The sequence below is a fragment of the Ovis canadensis genome, chromosome 20, assembly GCF_042477335.2.
Source record: "Ovis canadensis isolate MfBH-ARS-UI-01 breed Bighorn chromosome 20, ARS-UI_OviCan_v2, whole genome shotgun sequence".
Taxonomy (NCBI): domain Eukaryota; kingdom Metazoa; phylum Chordata; class Mammalia; order Artiodactyla; family Bovidae; genus Ovis; species Ovis canadensis.
In genome coordinates, this window is record NC_091264.1 from 31074752 (window position 1) to 31091400 (window position 16649).

A 16649-nucleotide genomic window follows, 5' to 3' on the forward strand; every position below is an offset into this window, starting at 1 on the left:
CTTCCAAGACACAGACCAGCCTCCCTTGACTGAATGGGTATTTCCTCCATCTCTGGAGTCAGGTCAAGGTTCAGGACCTCTTGAGCGCTTGGGCTGGGGCTGGGGGGGGGGGGGCGCCCATACGAGCCTCTGCTGAACTCTTGCCAAGAGTCCCAGGGCCACCTCTGACACCTCTCCACCACTCTGGCGCCCATCTGCAGGAATGACTGGCTCAGCAGAAAAACCAAGGATGCTGGAAGTCCTCTAATCACAGCCAGGCATCCTTGACCCCTTGACACCCCCATGCTCAAGCCTTCTCCACCCAATCCAGCTGCTGACTGGGAGCCACTGCAAACAACACTGCCCACACATGGGTGGAGGGTGCGGAGAGAAAGCTGGACCAGGAGCTTTGGTATCAGTTTGAGAGCCCTGAAGGCCACAGCAACAGCACCACCCTCAGGATCCTAACAGAGCTCCTCCAGGTTTGCCGAGCAGCCCCAGATCTGCGTGAGCAGCCCACCCACACGGGCGTCTCTTCTGGGCTCCAGAACTGGCCGTTCTTCCCTCTTCTTTCTGAACTGCTTGGGGTGGGATGGGGTGGAAGGGCAGTCAGGAGTAAAGTCAGGGAAGTGATTTTCAAGGGCCCCTGTCTCTGTCTCCCCCCAAACCCAGTCTTTCCACCTTCCTTCCAGGGCCCAAGCCAGGGAGGTCTGACCTCTCTCTCTAGACAACTGGGAGTCTGGAATTCAACCCTTCCTGTTGTGTCCGACTCTCTGTGACCCCATGGACTGTATAGCCTCCAGGCAAGAATACTGGAGTGGGTTGCCATTTCCTCCTCCAGGGGATCTTCCCAATCCAGGGATTGAACTCTCGTCTCCTGTGTCTCCTGCTTGGCAGGTAGATTCTTTACCACTGAGTCACTTGGGAATCAAAGTTTTTAGTCCTGTTTCAATGTTTTTCTTTTGTTTAGGGTGGGGGTAGTTTCCATCCCACAGTTTTCCCATCTTTTTCATGTCATGACATACATTAAAAAAAAAAAAATCACAATTGTTGCTTGGCATGCTGGAAAGAACCAGAGGGGATTTAGGTTCCAGAAGAGGTTGCTCATTGCTGGAGCTGACCCGCCCTGAGGCGCCAGCCACCCCAGTCACCCCGGGGGCGGAAGGCAGCTGCGGCAGATGGTTGGGAAGTCTCACCCACTAAGCAAAGAAGCTTGACACAGGCTCCAGGAGGCTGGACGGCCTGTCAGGGTTTAATGGGCAGCAGATGACGCTGGGAATTAAGAGAGGATTGAATTGTTTCCACAGCAGATTAGGGAGAACTCCCACATCTTCTAGCCACATTCAGGGAAGACACCGAGCAGGAAATGATGGAGACGATATTAAGAAACTGGGTCCTTGAGGCAGACAGTGGAGGCGGGGACAGGGAGCCCTCTGAGAGCACCGTGATACCTGCAGAACAGCCCTCCCCTGAGGCCACGTCTGGCCACCTGGATCGAGGCCTGCAAAAGGCACCACTGGGTCCCCAAGGCCACTGAGGTAGTCAGCACCTACCGTGCAGGGTCCCCCCAGGCACCAGAGACACCTTCAAACGAATACCACCAAGGGGCACTGGAGGATCCAGCCCTCTCTGAAAGAGAGGACCTGGGCAGGCTCGTGGAGATGCCAGAACAGACGGCTACCGCTTAATGGAAATACAGACGCTGACTTCGACTTCACTTGTCACCACAGCCTCCCCAACCTGTTTCCTTGTCTTTTCACCATTCTCACCACATTCAACTCTCTAAGGGGTGTGCTCCTTCCCTCTTATTGGTGATGCCATTATTAATCCACCCGCTTCTAAGACAGTGTACGTGTGTGTATGTGTGTATCCATGCGCACAAGTATACGTAAGTGTATATGTTCGTGTGTGTGTGCTCAGTCGTGTTCGACTCTTTGCAACCCCACGGACGGTTGCCCACCAGGCTCCTCTGTCCATGGAATTCTCTAGGAAAGAACACTGGAGGGGACTGCCATTTCCTACTCCAGGGGATCTTCCCAACCCAGGGCTCAAACCAGAGTCTCCTGTGCCTGCATTGGCAGGTGGATTCTTAACCACTAGCGCCAGCTGGGAAGCCCCATGTGTATACGTATAGGTACATGTATACACGTGCACGTACATGTCTTTCTCCTGCTATTCGTGTGACCTGTTGTTTAATAACTGCCTCCTCCTCAGATTCCAAACTGCACAAGGCAGTACTGTATCAAAATCTGTCACTGTCACTTCCTCATCTTAAATTGTTCAATAAATGAATAATAATGGCTACAAGAATGTGCCAGGCAAGAGGCTCAATATGCTCTCCCTAGTCTTCACAAAATGCCATAAGGGATGGAATACGAGCCCCACTTTATAGGTGAGGAAACCAAAACCACAGAGGGCCACGGGGAGCAGGTAAGATTGGATTCCAAAGCCGAGGGGCCACTGTGAGCTGTTGCCTCTGTGCTCTACCCTCTGGGGCTCTCTCCCACTGCCACATGCGGGGCCCCTGTCCACTGCTGCTCAGCTCTTGGCACACCCAGGAAGGGAGGAGACAGACAGACAAATGCCCAACAGTGACCAGTCGGTGGACACAGCTGCCCCACTGGCCACGCCCCAGAGGCCCAGGGTAAACAAGCGGCACTGAGGAGAGAACGGGTGCTCTCTGTTAGTAAAGGGGACACGAGCAACATGCAAACAGTGAGCCCCAGCAGGGCCCCGGCACCTACCGGCATAGTGGTAATTTGCTAAAGGATGACATTTTAACCTGACTGGTTTCCGCAACAGCAGCATTTCCAGAGCAGCCTGCAGACCCACGGGAGAGAAAAGGTGAGAGTCATTCATGGGGCTGCACATTCTCGGAAGACCAACTATCCCACAAGGAAGATGAGCCAGCATGGCAGGGCCTGAGGTGGGGGTGCTGGAAGGGAAACAAGGGGAGACTCCCCTATTTGGGGTCCTCCTTCCAGTCAGCACCCAACAGGACTCATCATTCTAATATCTCCCCTGCTCATGCCTGCAGCCAGCTAGTCATGTTACAGAAACACAGACGGCAACCCAAACGCCACTCCTTCCTTGGTGAGGGCCCCGCCACCAGAGATACTGTGGGGCCTCCTATGAATGGAGGCTGAGTCTCTGGGGAAGGGTTCTGAGGAAATGAGTGGGTGACTTGGAACTGTTTTTTCAGAAAAAAAAATTACATGTTTCATTATAACTGAACACAAACAGCTGTATTAGTAATAACTGTACTGCACATTGTCCTTCCAGGGAGCCTCACTAAATAACCTATTCAAATCTGCCTCCTTCAGCCTTGTTGGGATTCTTTAAAAATGGCACAAATGGAGTTGAGCAGTGGATGGTTTAGGGGCAGAGCACGGTCTGGAATCTTGCTATTCCAAGTGCGGTCCATGGGCCAGCAGCCTGAGCATCCTGGGAGCAGGTTACAAATGTAGGCCCTTGGACCCCAACCTCCTGAACTGCTGCATTTTAACAAGCCTCTCCAGGGGATTCGTGTGCATGTTAGAAGTTTGAGAAGCAGAGCTCTGCAGCACTGATCTTAAAAGGTCAAGGGGAGTTTTCCAGTGTTCTAGAGAATCTCTGAAGGGTATCAATAATCTTGTGAGAAGGTAGTACTGGGACATTTGTTTGCTTATGCATTTTCATAAACTTACAAACCAGGAGGCTGGCTCTGGTATAAGAATAATGTATTTACTGAAGGGAAAGCTGAGGCTAGTGATGTAGTGCTCCAGCCAGGGGTCCCGGTTGAGCAGGCAAATGATCAGCTCTGATTCTGGGAGAAGAGTCCCAACATCCTGGCCTGGGTCTGCCAGAGAACTGTGTCAAAAGTGGAAGAATGACACCAGATGGTGTGCAGCAAACATCTCTCTTTGGTTAGGGCAGCAAACAGATCTATGGACATCAAACTCTGATTTCCATGGTAGGGAAGAATGAAGAGCAGAGAATGACAAGCTTTTTTAGGCCAAGTCTTGTTTCAGGAAGGCCTTCTACTCCACCATTGCAGACCTGTTTCCTGATGTGAATTACAAGACCGCTGAAAAGAAATTCTAGTTTCCCAAGACAGACGTTCAAATCATTATCACTGAGGAACAGATGTGTATACAGAAGTCCAACTGGAGGTTTTCTTGCAGGCTTTCAAATTCTGACCTATTCACTGAGATAAGGAATATGGGAGGGCACACTGACTGGTCATCATCTTATGAGTTGGTTACATGGGACGTGAGACAACACAGGAACTTGGGGAAATGCTTTTCAGAATTTCCACATGAAGAGTATGAACTGGGAAGCCTCCTTTTCATGGTTCCTTACCATCACATCACCTTTGGCCTCGAAGAGAGAGTGCAAAGCAAATTCAGAATTGGTCCCTCCACCTGGCAACGCACTTGAACAGCATAAATTCAGGAGATTCTCCACTGTTGGGAACAAAGATAGGGCACTGCATCAGAGAGAGCTCAGTGTCACCAGAAACACACACTGATCCTAGAGCCAGAGACCCCCAGGAGAAATCCAGCCCTTCCTGCCCAGTTCTTCCCAGGCTGTCAATACCTCTTTGCTGGAGGTCGTGGTTTTCCAGCTCTGGCCAGGGCTTCCATACTAGTGTGGCCCTGTGTGTGTCCTGGGCCAGGGCAGAGACATCCTGGAGTTCTGGGATCTCCGCTTGGAATCGCAAGCCAATGTTGATGCGTCTTTAAATCACAAGAAGAAAAACAACAGTGTGGTCTTCAATTTGAAACCAAAGGTAACTGTCAGGGACTTGAAAATGAAGGAAAACAGCTCCTTCTGCAAGAAGAATGCAGGGGCATTTCCTCACAGTGTGATCTGAAGATTCCAGGCATGACTTTTTCACTGGGATAAAGAACAGCTTGAAGATTGGGGAGAGATGCCACGGGAAGCAAGGGAGAAGCCTGGCTGGGGATTCTTAGCTCCTTAGAGCTGGGGAGGGGCTTCCCTTGTGGTTCAGCAAGTAAAGAATCCACCTGCAGTGCAGGAGACCTGGGTTCAATCCCTGGGTTGGGAAGATCCCCTGGAGAAGGGAAAGGCTACACACTCCAGTATTCTGGCCTGGAGAATTCCATGGACTATACAGTCTATGGGGTCACAAAGAGTCCGACACCACTGAGCGACTTCCATAGCTGGGAGAGGGAGGGTGCTAATGCCAAGGGGACAGCTGCCCAGAGCATGGCCAAAGGTACCACTTGACCCAAAGGAACAAAGTCCTTATTTTTATCCTTTCAGGCCATTTTCACATAAATGATCCCATCTGAACCTCACAAAGGCCTGTGAGGTAAGCAAAGCAGTGATAAGTATTCCTACTTAACAGATGAGTTAACTTAACTCTACAAAGGTTAACTTTATCAAGATCAAATAAAAAAATGGTGCTGGAACCAAGCTTCCTGATTTCTGACTCAAATCTACTCACCACTCTACCATCTGGCTTCTTTTGTGTTTATCCATGAAGAGAAAAAAAAAAAATTTTTTTTTTTTCACTTATATCCCCCAACTCAAGTATTCAACAAGCCCATTTGGAGGCCCAGCCAAAAATCTTAGGGAGGGGGTAAAGGAGCAGGGTGGTGGGTGAAGCCTCCTAGGGAGCTAGGTACCCTGAGAGAGATGTCACTGGGGATATGAAGGCCTGTGGCCCCCAACCAAACTGGCTCATGGAGCTGGAGATGGGGACACTAAGGTTCTCCAAATACGAGGCTCCACATTTTTAACGCCGTCAGTCTGTAGAAAGGGCCTTGAAATACTGGAAATTATAGGGTAACCATCACACTTGAGAAATACCACGATCCTACAATTTCCACAACTTCTTGCCCAGTGGCCACTCGGCCCCCAGAAGTACCAGCTATACTTCTTAAAGCTCCTCCTCCCTTTTCTAGGTTGAGGCTTCCGTTCTAAAGAATAATTGGCTCTTCCTTACGGTTCGACATCAACGGTCTGCTCTCCAGGCCCCGGGGTGACCGTCAGGTTGCTGCCATCGATGCTGTCTGAAGCACAAAAACCAGAGGTCACTGGTCAGCAGAGAAGATACTAAAGAAACTAAACTAAACAAGCAGTTACCTGAACAGTCATGGTAGGGTCCCTCTCCTACCCAAACCATGCAGGAGTTACCCCAGCAGTCTCTGAGGAGCTGGAGTGTGGAGCAACATGGCTTAGGGTTTCCCTATTTCTTAACACCTGGCTTCCCTGGTGGCTAATAAGGTAAAGAATCTGCCTGCAACGCAGGAGGCCTGGGTTCGATCCCTGGGTTGGAAGATCCCCTGGAGAAGGGAATGGATACCCACTCCAGTATTCTTGCCTGGAGAACCTCGTGGGCAGAAGAGCCTGGAAGACCACAGTCTATGGGGTCAGGACACAGTCAGACATAACTGAAGCAACTTAGCACACACACACGCACTTCTCAGAGTAAGGAGAGGCCAGCTATCTCTCCGGTCTACTACTCTTTTTTCATTAATTTTTTTTTTTTTTTTGGCCTGCACTGTGCATCTTTCAGGATCCCAGTTCCTGGGCCAGGAGTCACACTTGGGCCCTTGGCAAGTGAAAGCCCCGGGAGTCCCAACCAATGGACGGCCAGGGAATTCCCCTGTTAAGCTTTCTTGTTCTATGACATTCCTCTTGCTCTAGAAAGAGATCCTGCTACAGGCCTTGATCTTTACACCGCGTGCTAAAATGTGGAGGTGTGGTCCTGCAGCTAATCCTATTTGTACGTGTACTTAGTACATTTACTTTGGGTGTCTTAACAGGATTCTCCACGGTGCACTTCGACTGTTTTTTCTTTTTTTCCCTCCCTCATCCCCGAGAAACCCTAATGAGCTTTATGCGTTGGTCTCCGCGGCTAGACTGTGATTCCCTTGAGGGTAAGTATTCTAAGAATTCCTAGCACGCAGCACACGGCCTGAGCCATCTCAAAGGTCTGTGGGCCACCTCAAAGGTCTGCGAGGTGAGTGAGACCAGGACACAACGGGAGGCTTCTCAGGGCAGCACCCACAGCCAGGGTGCCCCCGCCACCCCCCGGCCCCCGGGGTGGCGGCGGCGGGGTCGGGGGGCGACTCACTGGAGCGGCAGAGCAGCACGCGCGGCGTGGGCGTCAGGGGCGTGAGGGGCAGCTGCGGGTGGGCGCCGGGGCCGTGGCCGGCGATGAGCACGTTGCTGAAGAGCCCCGAGCCCTGGCGCACCGGGCTGAGCATGGGCGGGGGCGTGTAGGGGGGCAGCTCGTGGGCGGGGTCCAGGAGCAGGTGGTCGCCCAGCACCCGCGGGGAGCGCAGCTGGCTCTGGTAGAGGGTGGCGCCCGAGTGCGAGGCGGCGAGGTTGGGCGTGTAGGAGGGCGGTGGCGGGATGAAGAGCGGCTCGGGCCGGTGCCGGAACTTCTTCTTCTCCGCGGGCGCGCTTCTGAGGGCTTCCTCGGCTTTGGCCGCGCCTGGCTGGTGCTTCTTGGGAATTTCCTACGACGGGAAGAACGGTCCGATTCAGCTCCTGGGGCTCTTCCCTCAGGCCCTGGCCACAGGTTGAGGGGAGGGGGCAATCTGCGTTCTAACGGGAACACGCCCCCCCTCCCCCGCCCCGGGCTGACCCCAGCGTCCCCTGCCTTGAGAAACGGTCACAGCCATCTCCGGCAAGGCGAGATCTGGTGGCCTGGTTAAGGGAGCCGACTTTGGTTTGGGAGGAAATCCCTCATGTCTGGAGACGGATTGGGGGTGGGTGGGTGTAGGAACAGTGGGTGGGCAAGAAAGAATAAATTCACATTCTTTACTGCTTATCACCACATTCCCATCTGCTGAGTGGACTCCAGCTGAGTGGGCCCTTTAATTCCCCACGGGCTCCCCAGGGACGGACCTCGGGGACAGATAACACATGTTCTAAGAAGGGGACAGAATCGTCTATTCAGGGAAGCTGGCAGAGGCAGTGGGGCAGGAAGACGGGGCGGGGGAGGGGACGGTCTGGCCTCAGCCAAAGCTCCCAGGGCCAGTGACCCGCACACTGGGCTCTCCCTTGGAGGTAACTGTCAGGGTGGAGGAGGGCCAGCTGGGATCTCCGAGGCGCCCCCTCTCATGTGCTCTCCTAGAAGTGGATCCGCTGACCCTTCCCCCTCACCGCCCTTCACTCCTGCTCCCAGCACTGGTGGCTCTCTGTGGCAAACCCTTCTCCTAGGTTGGTTTCCTGTCAGCGGGTTTAGTTTATTTTATTCCAGCAGAACCAAGCATCTTCTGGAAGGAAGATTTGCCACATGGAAACAGATATACTAATAAGTAAACATATGCATGGAAGGAGATAAAGCAGGGCATGCCAAAGCCAAACATAAACAGACTTGGTGTGTGCCAGCATCAGCTCAGAAAACCCAGAGCTGGGTGAGGCCGGATTGACAGTGCTGCAGTTGTGGGGAGGGGGTCTGTGGCGGGTGCAGAGGAAGTTCTGGGCAGTCTGTGGTCCCCTCCCAGGCCCTGCAGGCCAGTGCCTGTCACAGCTGTGGTCCCTGACAATCCTGGTATCCACCTTGGTGCCTCAGTAGGAGGCAGCAGGGGGTGATGGGAAGGGTTTCCATGGTCATGTGACCTGCCCCAGTCACCCCTCAGCTCTGGGCTTCTCTCCCTCTAACTAACCCCGCTGAAGGCAGTTCTGCTGCCTTCAGCACTTCAGGCTGCCCCTCCCTGTCTCCCCCTCAGTTTCTGGGGTGCCAACCCAGCACCTAGCAGGGGAGTTTAGGGAAGCAGAGAGGTGGGGAAAGAAGGGGCAGAGGAACTCACCCCCAGGGGGCTCTCCTTAGGCCACAGAGCCCCAACCTGCTTTCTTTCCCCACCAGAGGGCTCCTCGCTGCCTGAGCCTCAGATGGAGAGGGGGCTGAGGAATGGGGAAAGGATGCCCGTGCCCCGCAACTAGGGGAGCAATCCTGGTGCTTTACACCCAGTTCCTGGGTGACTGATGAGGTCAACTTGACTCTGCATGTCTTCAACACTGCACCAGAATCCAGACCTCTGACCACAGACAGGGCCAGAGGTCCCTTTGGGGCTCTCTCTCCTTGAGCCTCTGGTTCAGTGACAACAGCTCTGAACTGGAACTTTCCAATCCTCCAGGCAAGGTTCTGAGACTGTGGGCCAGGGAAGGCCCCCAGAAGGTCAGACCTGGATTATCACCTGGGAGGAAGTATATACAGAGTTCCAGCCAAGCAGGGCCAAGCTCTGAGAGGTTTTAAAAGCTCCTCAGAAAGGTGACAGCCACTGAGGAAGCCCACTCCCTTCCCCCTGAGGTCACAGGAGAAACCATGGTTCTGAGAAGCGAACGGTCTCAGCTGTCAGCACCCCAACTGACTAGGAGCACAGTGGGGATTAAAACCCAGGGCTCCTCCCTGAACATTTCCATCTCTTAATATAGTAAGTGTCAGGACCTTGCTCACATGCACTCAGTCCTACTTCATGCTTCCACTTCAGCTTATCTCCTCACAGTATCTTTCTCACCCTTGCCACAAAACCGAGTTCATCTCTGCCTTCAAAACTCTGTCTGGAACTCTCCTCATGATGGTCTTCTAACACCAAAGGTCCCTTGCCTCGTCTTAGTCCCTAACGACCTTAGCTCTCGGGGTATATTCCCTACCAGCCCCACGCAGGGCAGTGCTGCCTTGGTGTCTCTGTCTTGAATTGAGGCAGACCTGCTGCCTGGGGCTCTGACCCCTGTGTCACTAGGAACCTGACTTTCTCCAGCTTCAGGCTGAAAGTTTCCAAAGGATAGAAACAGTGTCTCTCCCAGCAAATCAGGCACGTCCTGGGCAAAGAGGGGGTCTGGTGGTGTGGTTTCATCTCTCTCCCTGTTGCTGGCCCCAGGACCTGCCAGCTGATGGGAATCCTTACCTCCAGAGGTTCTCCATCTGTCTTTTTCCTCTTCTGAGCCTTGATATTATGTAGAGAACCAAAAAGGCTCTTTCTGGACTTTTCTAGTTCTCTTAATTATTCTCCCTATCCTTTTCCTGGCCCAGCCCCACCTTTATGCCTCCTGGAATCCCAGTGGCCACTTATTCTGTGAGAATAGGTACGACCCAGCACAGCACTTTGTGGGGAGGGGACAAGTCTGATGTAATGAACCACAGGGGTTCCAGACTCCAGGGAGGTTGGGGGCAGGGTAGGGAGGGAAGGAAGGGGAGAAGGAAGGAGACAGAGAGAGATCTCTGTCCCAGAGCCAGGCTAAGCTGCTTGGGTGAAGCACTTGGAAGCTGAGAAAGAGAAGGGCAGTAAGAAACACGAATCTCTTTGCTTTCTTGAGATTGGGGGTGGGTATCTCAGTGGAATTACTTTGGGAACCTCAATGAATCAGGTCCTCTGAGAGTATTTATTTATGCAGAGATGATATTGAAAATATTAAGCATCTGCTAAGGCTGACCATCAGCATGGATGCCTGGAGGACCCGCCATGCCAGGGGGTTTCATCTCTGGTGGATGGATCTGGGGAGGTCTGGGGATCCTGGGGGAGGGACCAGGGAGGGTCTTTGTGATCCGGAACAGTACTTCCGTATTTTAATCACTGTGATCATCAGCTGAGTTATCACCTCTGTTTTTAATGCAGGAACATCTTCAGGTCTCACAGAATCTAGTCTGGAACATGAACCTGGTAGAGTACTAGGATATACTGGGTAGCAGGTAGTTGGGCGCAGATAGGAATTCCCAGAGCGGCCACAGGGGCTCAGCCCCAAGGAGCCATGCCACGTCTGAGCTCTGGCTGGTGGCCTGGGCAGATCTGTCCCCATCTCCAAGAAAGCAAAGGGATGTCCCCACCTCAGGCAGGTGGGGTGGAGCTGCAACTCACAGCAGGCGGGTTGGGGGCAGCCCCGTGGGGCGAGTGTGGGGGAGAGAGGGTCATCCTCACGAGCACGGGCATCTCGTCGTCCGACATCGAGCTGGCTGGCTTGTCTCTGGCCGAGGGGGCGGCAGCGACGCTGTTGGCGAAGCCCTGAGAGCTGGGCTTGGGCGGGAGAAGCTTGACAGGGACAGACACGGGCATGACCATAGGCGTGAGGCTTTCCGCCTCGGGAGGGAGCTGAGGTGGCGGCGGCGGAGGCGGCAGTGGCGGCTGGGGCTGAGGCGGAGGCGCCGGGGCCTTCTCTCCTTCCTCCTACACAGACAATAAAGGCTTTGATCCTGGGCTCAGAGCAGCTCCCACAGTGGGGCATGCAACTTCGCTCTTCCTGCACCGTTCCTGGACATCACGCGTGGGTGACAGAGAACCGCCTCAGGGTGGCTTCCTTCCCGCCACCCTGAGTCCCTCGGCTCCAGTGATGCCCGTGGGCAGTGGACAAGGCACTCTATTTTCTACATTTAAAAAATCCTGACCACTTGTATATTCAAACAGACAGTGAAGAAAAATTTTTGTGTGGTTGTCATTGCTTTTAACGAAAAGGATCTGGACTTAGAATCAGGCCAAAAAAAAATAAAAAGAAGGAAAAACCCCACATAAGCTCTCATGTAGGACCTTTTAATTCTTTGGGCTGCAGTTGACTCATCTGTCAAATGGAAGACCAAGATCTTTTAACTGGCACCGTCAAGAGACGGAGTGACCTGGATCACATCAAAGTTTTTGGCGAACAGTGAATTAATCTCATAGACTTAAATTAAGATGCACAATATTCAAAGAATCAAGAAAATTCTTTTAAGTTTTAACCTAACTCTAAAACTACGTGGCTAGTTCACCACAAGCATATCCTGCCTGGATAATCCCGAGGGTATTTAAAGGTCTTTAGATGCTAGAGTCTAACACTGGTGCCCCAGTGAATAGAAAGTGCGGCTGGGAGCCTGGTGGTCACACTAGCTCTCCCTGGCCACTGACTACTGATCTGGAAGGCGTAAGGGACCCTGGTCTTGAGTGCTTCATGCAGCAGAAGTTAAAAATAATATTGCATCTCCATGTTTTCTTTGTTGTCTTCTCCAGGGCACGGAGAGGCTGGGATCCCCTAAAAGGATTTCTACCACCTCAGTTCTGGATTTTTGTTCATGGTGCCAGTGGAAGTGAGGACTGTGTGACCTGGCTGGCTCCCAGCGTCAAAGCTTGAGCACTTTCGTTAGGGAAGGACTACGCCTCTCCAGGTCCCCCAGGTGGGGCTCATATTACTCCATCTGACGGCAGCAAAGCAAAGCAAGCAGCACATGGCCAGGGAAGGACAGGGGCTGGATTCCTGCTCACCTGTTTGAGGCTGGGGGAGGCCCTCATCCCCCCATGGGACCGCATGTGGCCATTCAGGGCGGGCAGGCTCTTGAACTCCTTCAGGCAGATGGAGCATGTCAGCTTGTTCTTGGCATCAAACTGCTCCCCAAACACTCCTTTGGGTTGGCCGCTGCTCAAGGGTAGGGCCAAGAGGAGAGGACACGCACATCAACGAAGGGAAACAATGACTCATCACAAGGCCACATACCCCACGATGAACCCATTTCATTCACCCAGAGCTCCCACGGCCATGGCCCCTCACCAATTCCCTTTGGAGAACTGAGCCCAATTTGCAGATGGAAAACGGAGGCTCAAAAGTAGGAAAGGGTATGCTTAAGATCATGCAAAAGATGAACCAAACATCTTTCTTCATTCCAGGCCTTCACATGCTGTCTTCTTCCCCCACCTCTGGCTTACTACCCTTCTAGAAGCAGGGTGCTTGGTTCCTCCTCTTCTAGAAGCCTTCCCTTAGAGATATGAGTCTCAGTCCTCTGATAAGTCTTCAGATTACACGTCTTAAGTTTGTCAGGTTCTGGCTAAGTCTTTAATGATTTACCAGACCCACGAGGGGAGAAAGCAAGACTGTACTATTTCACTATGGCATCCTCAAAGCTTAGTTCTATGTCTGGCACATAGTAGGTACTCAACAAACACTCACCGAATGGATAAGAGGGCAGAACATGGGCTTTGGAGTCTATGACAGCACCTCTACTTTCTCGATGTGCAAACTTAAGCTCTCTGAGACTCGGCTTTCTCATTTGTAAAATAATAATGATAATAACAGTTAACAGTGGTTGAGTGCTTACTACATGCTAGGCACATGGTAATCATACCCACCCTCACTGAGTTACTTTTATTAGACATGATATGGAATAATAGTAAGTGGCTCAACCACAACAGGTGCTATTATTGTTCTTATACATTTCTTTGGGGAACTGACTTTGAATTTGGAAATGAATCATGAGACCATCCAGGAAAACCTCCCAGTCTCCCCGCATGCCAACAAGCCTCCACGCATCCATCCTACCTTGACTCAGGAGACCCTGGCTGGGCTCGGCCATCAGGTAGGTGCATCTAATTTTGAGCAATGCAGGACACCAGAAGAAAGAAGAAGAAAAAGAAAAACATGTTTCTGACAGGAGGGGTCTTTGAGCAGTGGGAACACCAGGGCCTGCCCTTCTAGGATTCTTCCCTCTCTCTGCTTCATGCTGACCAGGCTCATAGCTACTCATGCCCTTGCGCTTCCACACCTGAAACTTCCAGTCTTCTTTCCCCCGATGCTCCTGGGCTTGGGGCCACACCCCTGAGGATGCCCCGCCAGCCACAAGCCCACTGGGACTCAGTCCCTCACCTCCTTTTCCTGTTCTCCCCGTCCACCCCTCTGTGCATGGACAGACTCCATTCCCAAGAGAGACACAGAATGGAGAGCTGGAAGATACAGCCTCACACAAGACCTCCTGCTGGAATTCTTTTTAGCCTGGGCCATGCCATCTTATTCTTGCATTCACAAAGGCTCTCAGTTACTACTGGCCTGAGTCCTAAACAAAACAGGGTCAGAGGGAGTTATCTCTGGCTTTCAGCCTTCATCAGAGCCCTCTCTTCATTTACCCTGGTTTTATTCAAGGTACCCTCCTCCCTTGAATCTGTTGTCACTTGAGTGTAGCACTTGGAACACACCAAAACATGAATGGTGCCCAGCACACAGTAGGCAATTTTATGATCAAATCTATTTGGGAAACAATTAAGAGTTAATACCTGTCACCCGCAGGCTGACTCTGATCTGCAGACATGGTCTGCTTGGCTGGACTGTTTTTAAAAACCCTGACTGTGGATATCATTAGTTGGGGCATTGGCCCTCCAGTCCACAAAATCCACACCAGGCCATTCTGCTTATTGACTTTACCTGCCTGGATCCTGTGGGCAGCTAAGGTTTTTCACGTCTGCAACTACATGAGATATCCCTTCATATTGATTTCTCCCAAGAACCCACTCCCCTCCCCCGAGCAATGTCCACTGAACATTCTATGGAACTCCTATTCTGAGCAATAGACTTTGAGAAATGCTGTCATAATATGGTCTCCCTCCCCAGAAGGGAACAATTTCACAGGAAGTCCCCTAAGGATACAGACCTAAAGGGGACAAGACACCCCCACTGTGTGGTCCCTGGGCACCTGATGAGGCCTTGACCATGACATGCATCATTTGGGACCTGATATATATTTTGGCCGCCTCTTTAGTGAGATTATAAGCTCTACGGGCAAAAGACTGAGTCACAATTGATTCTGTATTCCACAGTGTCTGGTTAACGTTTGTGGAATAAAGAAAAGAACGAAAGTGTCGGAGGGGTTTGGAGGATGGGACTAGGCACTGCACTGGACTCAGCTCTGGCTGGCATACGCGCACCCTGAGATCCCGGGATGAACGTCCACTCTGAGGATACCTGGGGCCACACGGCACTGGGAGACAGCTGCTGGTGCTGAGACCCCATGTTGTTGAGGTGGATGCTGCCAGGGGACAGGAGCGGCCGGTGCGGGAGGGCACTGCTGGCCCGGTTCAGGTCGGAGCTGGCCGTGTCTCCCATTCCTGTATCTGGAGGCCCCAGGTCCCCGTGGGAGCTCAGCATGGCCTGCGCCTGCCTGTCGCCTGGATAAGTCTTGGGCTGACTGTCCTCAGGCTGCTGGTGCTGAGGCAGGTGGCTCTGCTGGTACACGGGGTGGCCGTAGGGCTGCTGGGGCTCCTGGTAGTAGTACTGGGGCATGGAGCCCAGCTGAATCAGCTGGACTGCATGCGCCTGCTCCGGGGTGTACTGGTGGGGGTCCCTGTGATAAGAAGGGGGCTGCAGGTGCATCTGGGGCTGCTGCGGCTCTGGCAAAGGCTGTATCATGGGTGGGGACTGGTAATACTGAGGTATCTGCATTGAACCCTGCCGTGGCTGCGACTGTGGCTGGGGTTGTGGCGGGCGAATCTGCTGTTGCGGCGGCGGCTGCATTTCTTGCATGGACACCCGCTGCTGCCCGGAGTGTGGCTGTTGCTGCGGCGGGTAATACTGATGCGGCTGCAGCTGCTGCATGTGCTGGGATAGCATCTGGGGGGCCTGCAGCGACTGTCCTCCCTGCACTGGCATTTGGGCCAGCGGTTGCTGGTAGTCATAATACATGTGCCCTTGGCTCGGGTGCTGCCCAACCTGGAGAGCCGGTTTGGATAGCCCACCAGTGAAACCAGGGTGAGGCTGCTGGGACGCCTGCTGGTAGCGGGACGGGAGAGCCGGTGCTGGGGCCTCCATGGGCTTCTGGGACAGCAACTGGCGGAGGGCGCTGTCGGGTGCTCCGTCCATCACCGCTGACTGGGTGTGCAGCACCTGGGCCATATTGTTGACCTGAATTCGCAGGTTTTGGTTGGCAAACACCTGGGTGAAAGAGTCTAGCTTGTGCAGGACACCGCTGGTGAGCTTCTGGGTCCGGATCTCGCTGGCCTGCGAGTAGGTGTACTGGTAGCCATCGGTGGGCTCCGCCTGGGCTGGTGCCCCCCACATCATGTTCGAGTTGGTCAGGTTGCCACGTAGCTGGATGTGGTTTCCAGGCCCTGCATGGCCTCCCCACCCTCCCTGCCTCGAAGTATCCACTTGGCCAAGGTTTTTGGAGCCAACAGCCAAGCCTAGACCATCCCGAGTGTCTTGAGGGAAGTGGGGGGAGATGGGTGATGCCTGAGGGGCATCCATTCCAGCCCCGGGCACTGTATTCCCATAGTTGTGGTTCAGCCCGCCGTGGACGCCAAGTGGTGGCTGTTGGTAGAAAAGGTTCTCACCACCGTGGGCCACATGATTGGTCTTGTATAGCTGCTGGTCCCCCATGGTGCCTGCCCTGGTTGTGAACGTCCAGCCACAAAACCATACAAAAAGGTCAATGACACAAACCCGAAAGGACTGAAACCCTGAGAAGCAGAGAGAAAGCGTCCACACTACTCCACGGCTGACATGTCCGTGACCGTGGCTGCAGCCAGGTGTTCCTGTTGGCCTCTACCACGCATGTGCAGAGCGAGGGGTTTTACATCCTCACCCGGGCTAAGGGACGGACCAAATGCCACCGTGGTGAAGAGATGCTGCTCACACCTGCAAGACAAGTTGCAAAGGACAGGAAAGGACTTACTTGGCTGTTTTGCAATGAGCAACTGTATCTACCACGACTCATTAGAGAAATAAACACGAAACGGGAGCCTGGATTAAAAATAGCCAGTTTCATACACGCCACACCTTTACACTGATTCCGCAGATCTTGACCCTCACATAAGATGTGAACTCTCTTACTTTCAAGCTATTGCTCAACGGCTCACTAGTTCATTGATTCGTTAATTCATTGTTTTGCTCACTGATTAATTCATCCATTCTTCTGGGACCCTGCTATCGAAAGCCCAGCACTACTGTAGGGCCTAAAAGGATATGAAGAAGTTTAAGATTATGAT

The 16649-nt window shown here is 52.9% G+C and overlaps 1 protein-coding gene across 12 annotated transcripts in view; it reads right to left on the bottom strand.

The window, feature by feature from the left end:
• The window catches only part of TRERF1 (transcriptional regulating factor 1), a 205030-nt gene that overhangs the window by 21404 nt on the left and 166977 nt on the right, over positions 1 to 16649 (bottom strand). For 7 of the 12 annotated variants that reach the window (XM_069564467.1, XM_069564465.1, XM_069564468.1 and 4 more), the window contains 8 exons: positions 14632 to 16299; positions 13219 to 13265; positions 12171 to 12321; positions 7067 to 7454; positions 5933 to 5999; positions 4558 to 4697; positions 4321 to 4424; positions 2724 to 2799 (listed from right to left, as the gene is read on the bottom strand). In XM_069564467.1, coding sequence (XP_069420568.1) covers positions 2724 to 2799; positions 4321 to 4424; positions 4558 to 4697; positions 5933 to 5999; positions 7067 to 7454; positions 12171 to 12321; positions 13219 to 13265; positions 14632 to 16041 — 2383 coding nt within the window. In that variant the 5' untranslated portion in view covers positions 16042 to 16299. Of the gene's footprint in view, positions 1 to 2723; positions 2800 to 4320; positions 4425 to 4557; positions 4698 to 5932; positions 6000 to 7066; positions 7455 to 10799; positions 11106 to 12170; positions 12322 to 13218; positions 13266 to 14631; positions 16300 to 16649 lie in introns of all 12 variants that reach the window. The other 5 variants (XM_069564461.1, XM_069564462.1, XM_069564460.1 and 2 more) reach the window with 2 other exon arrangements.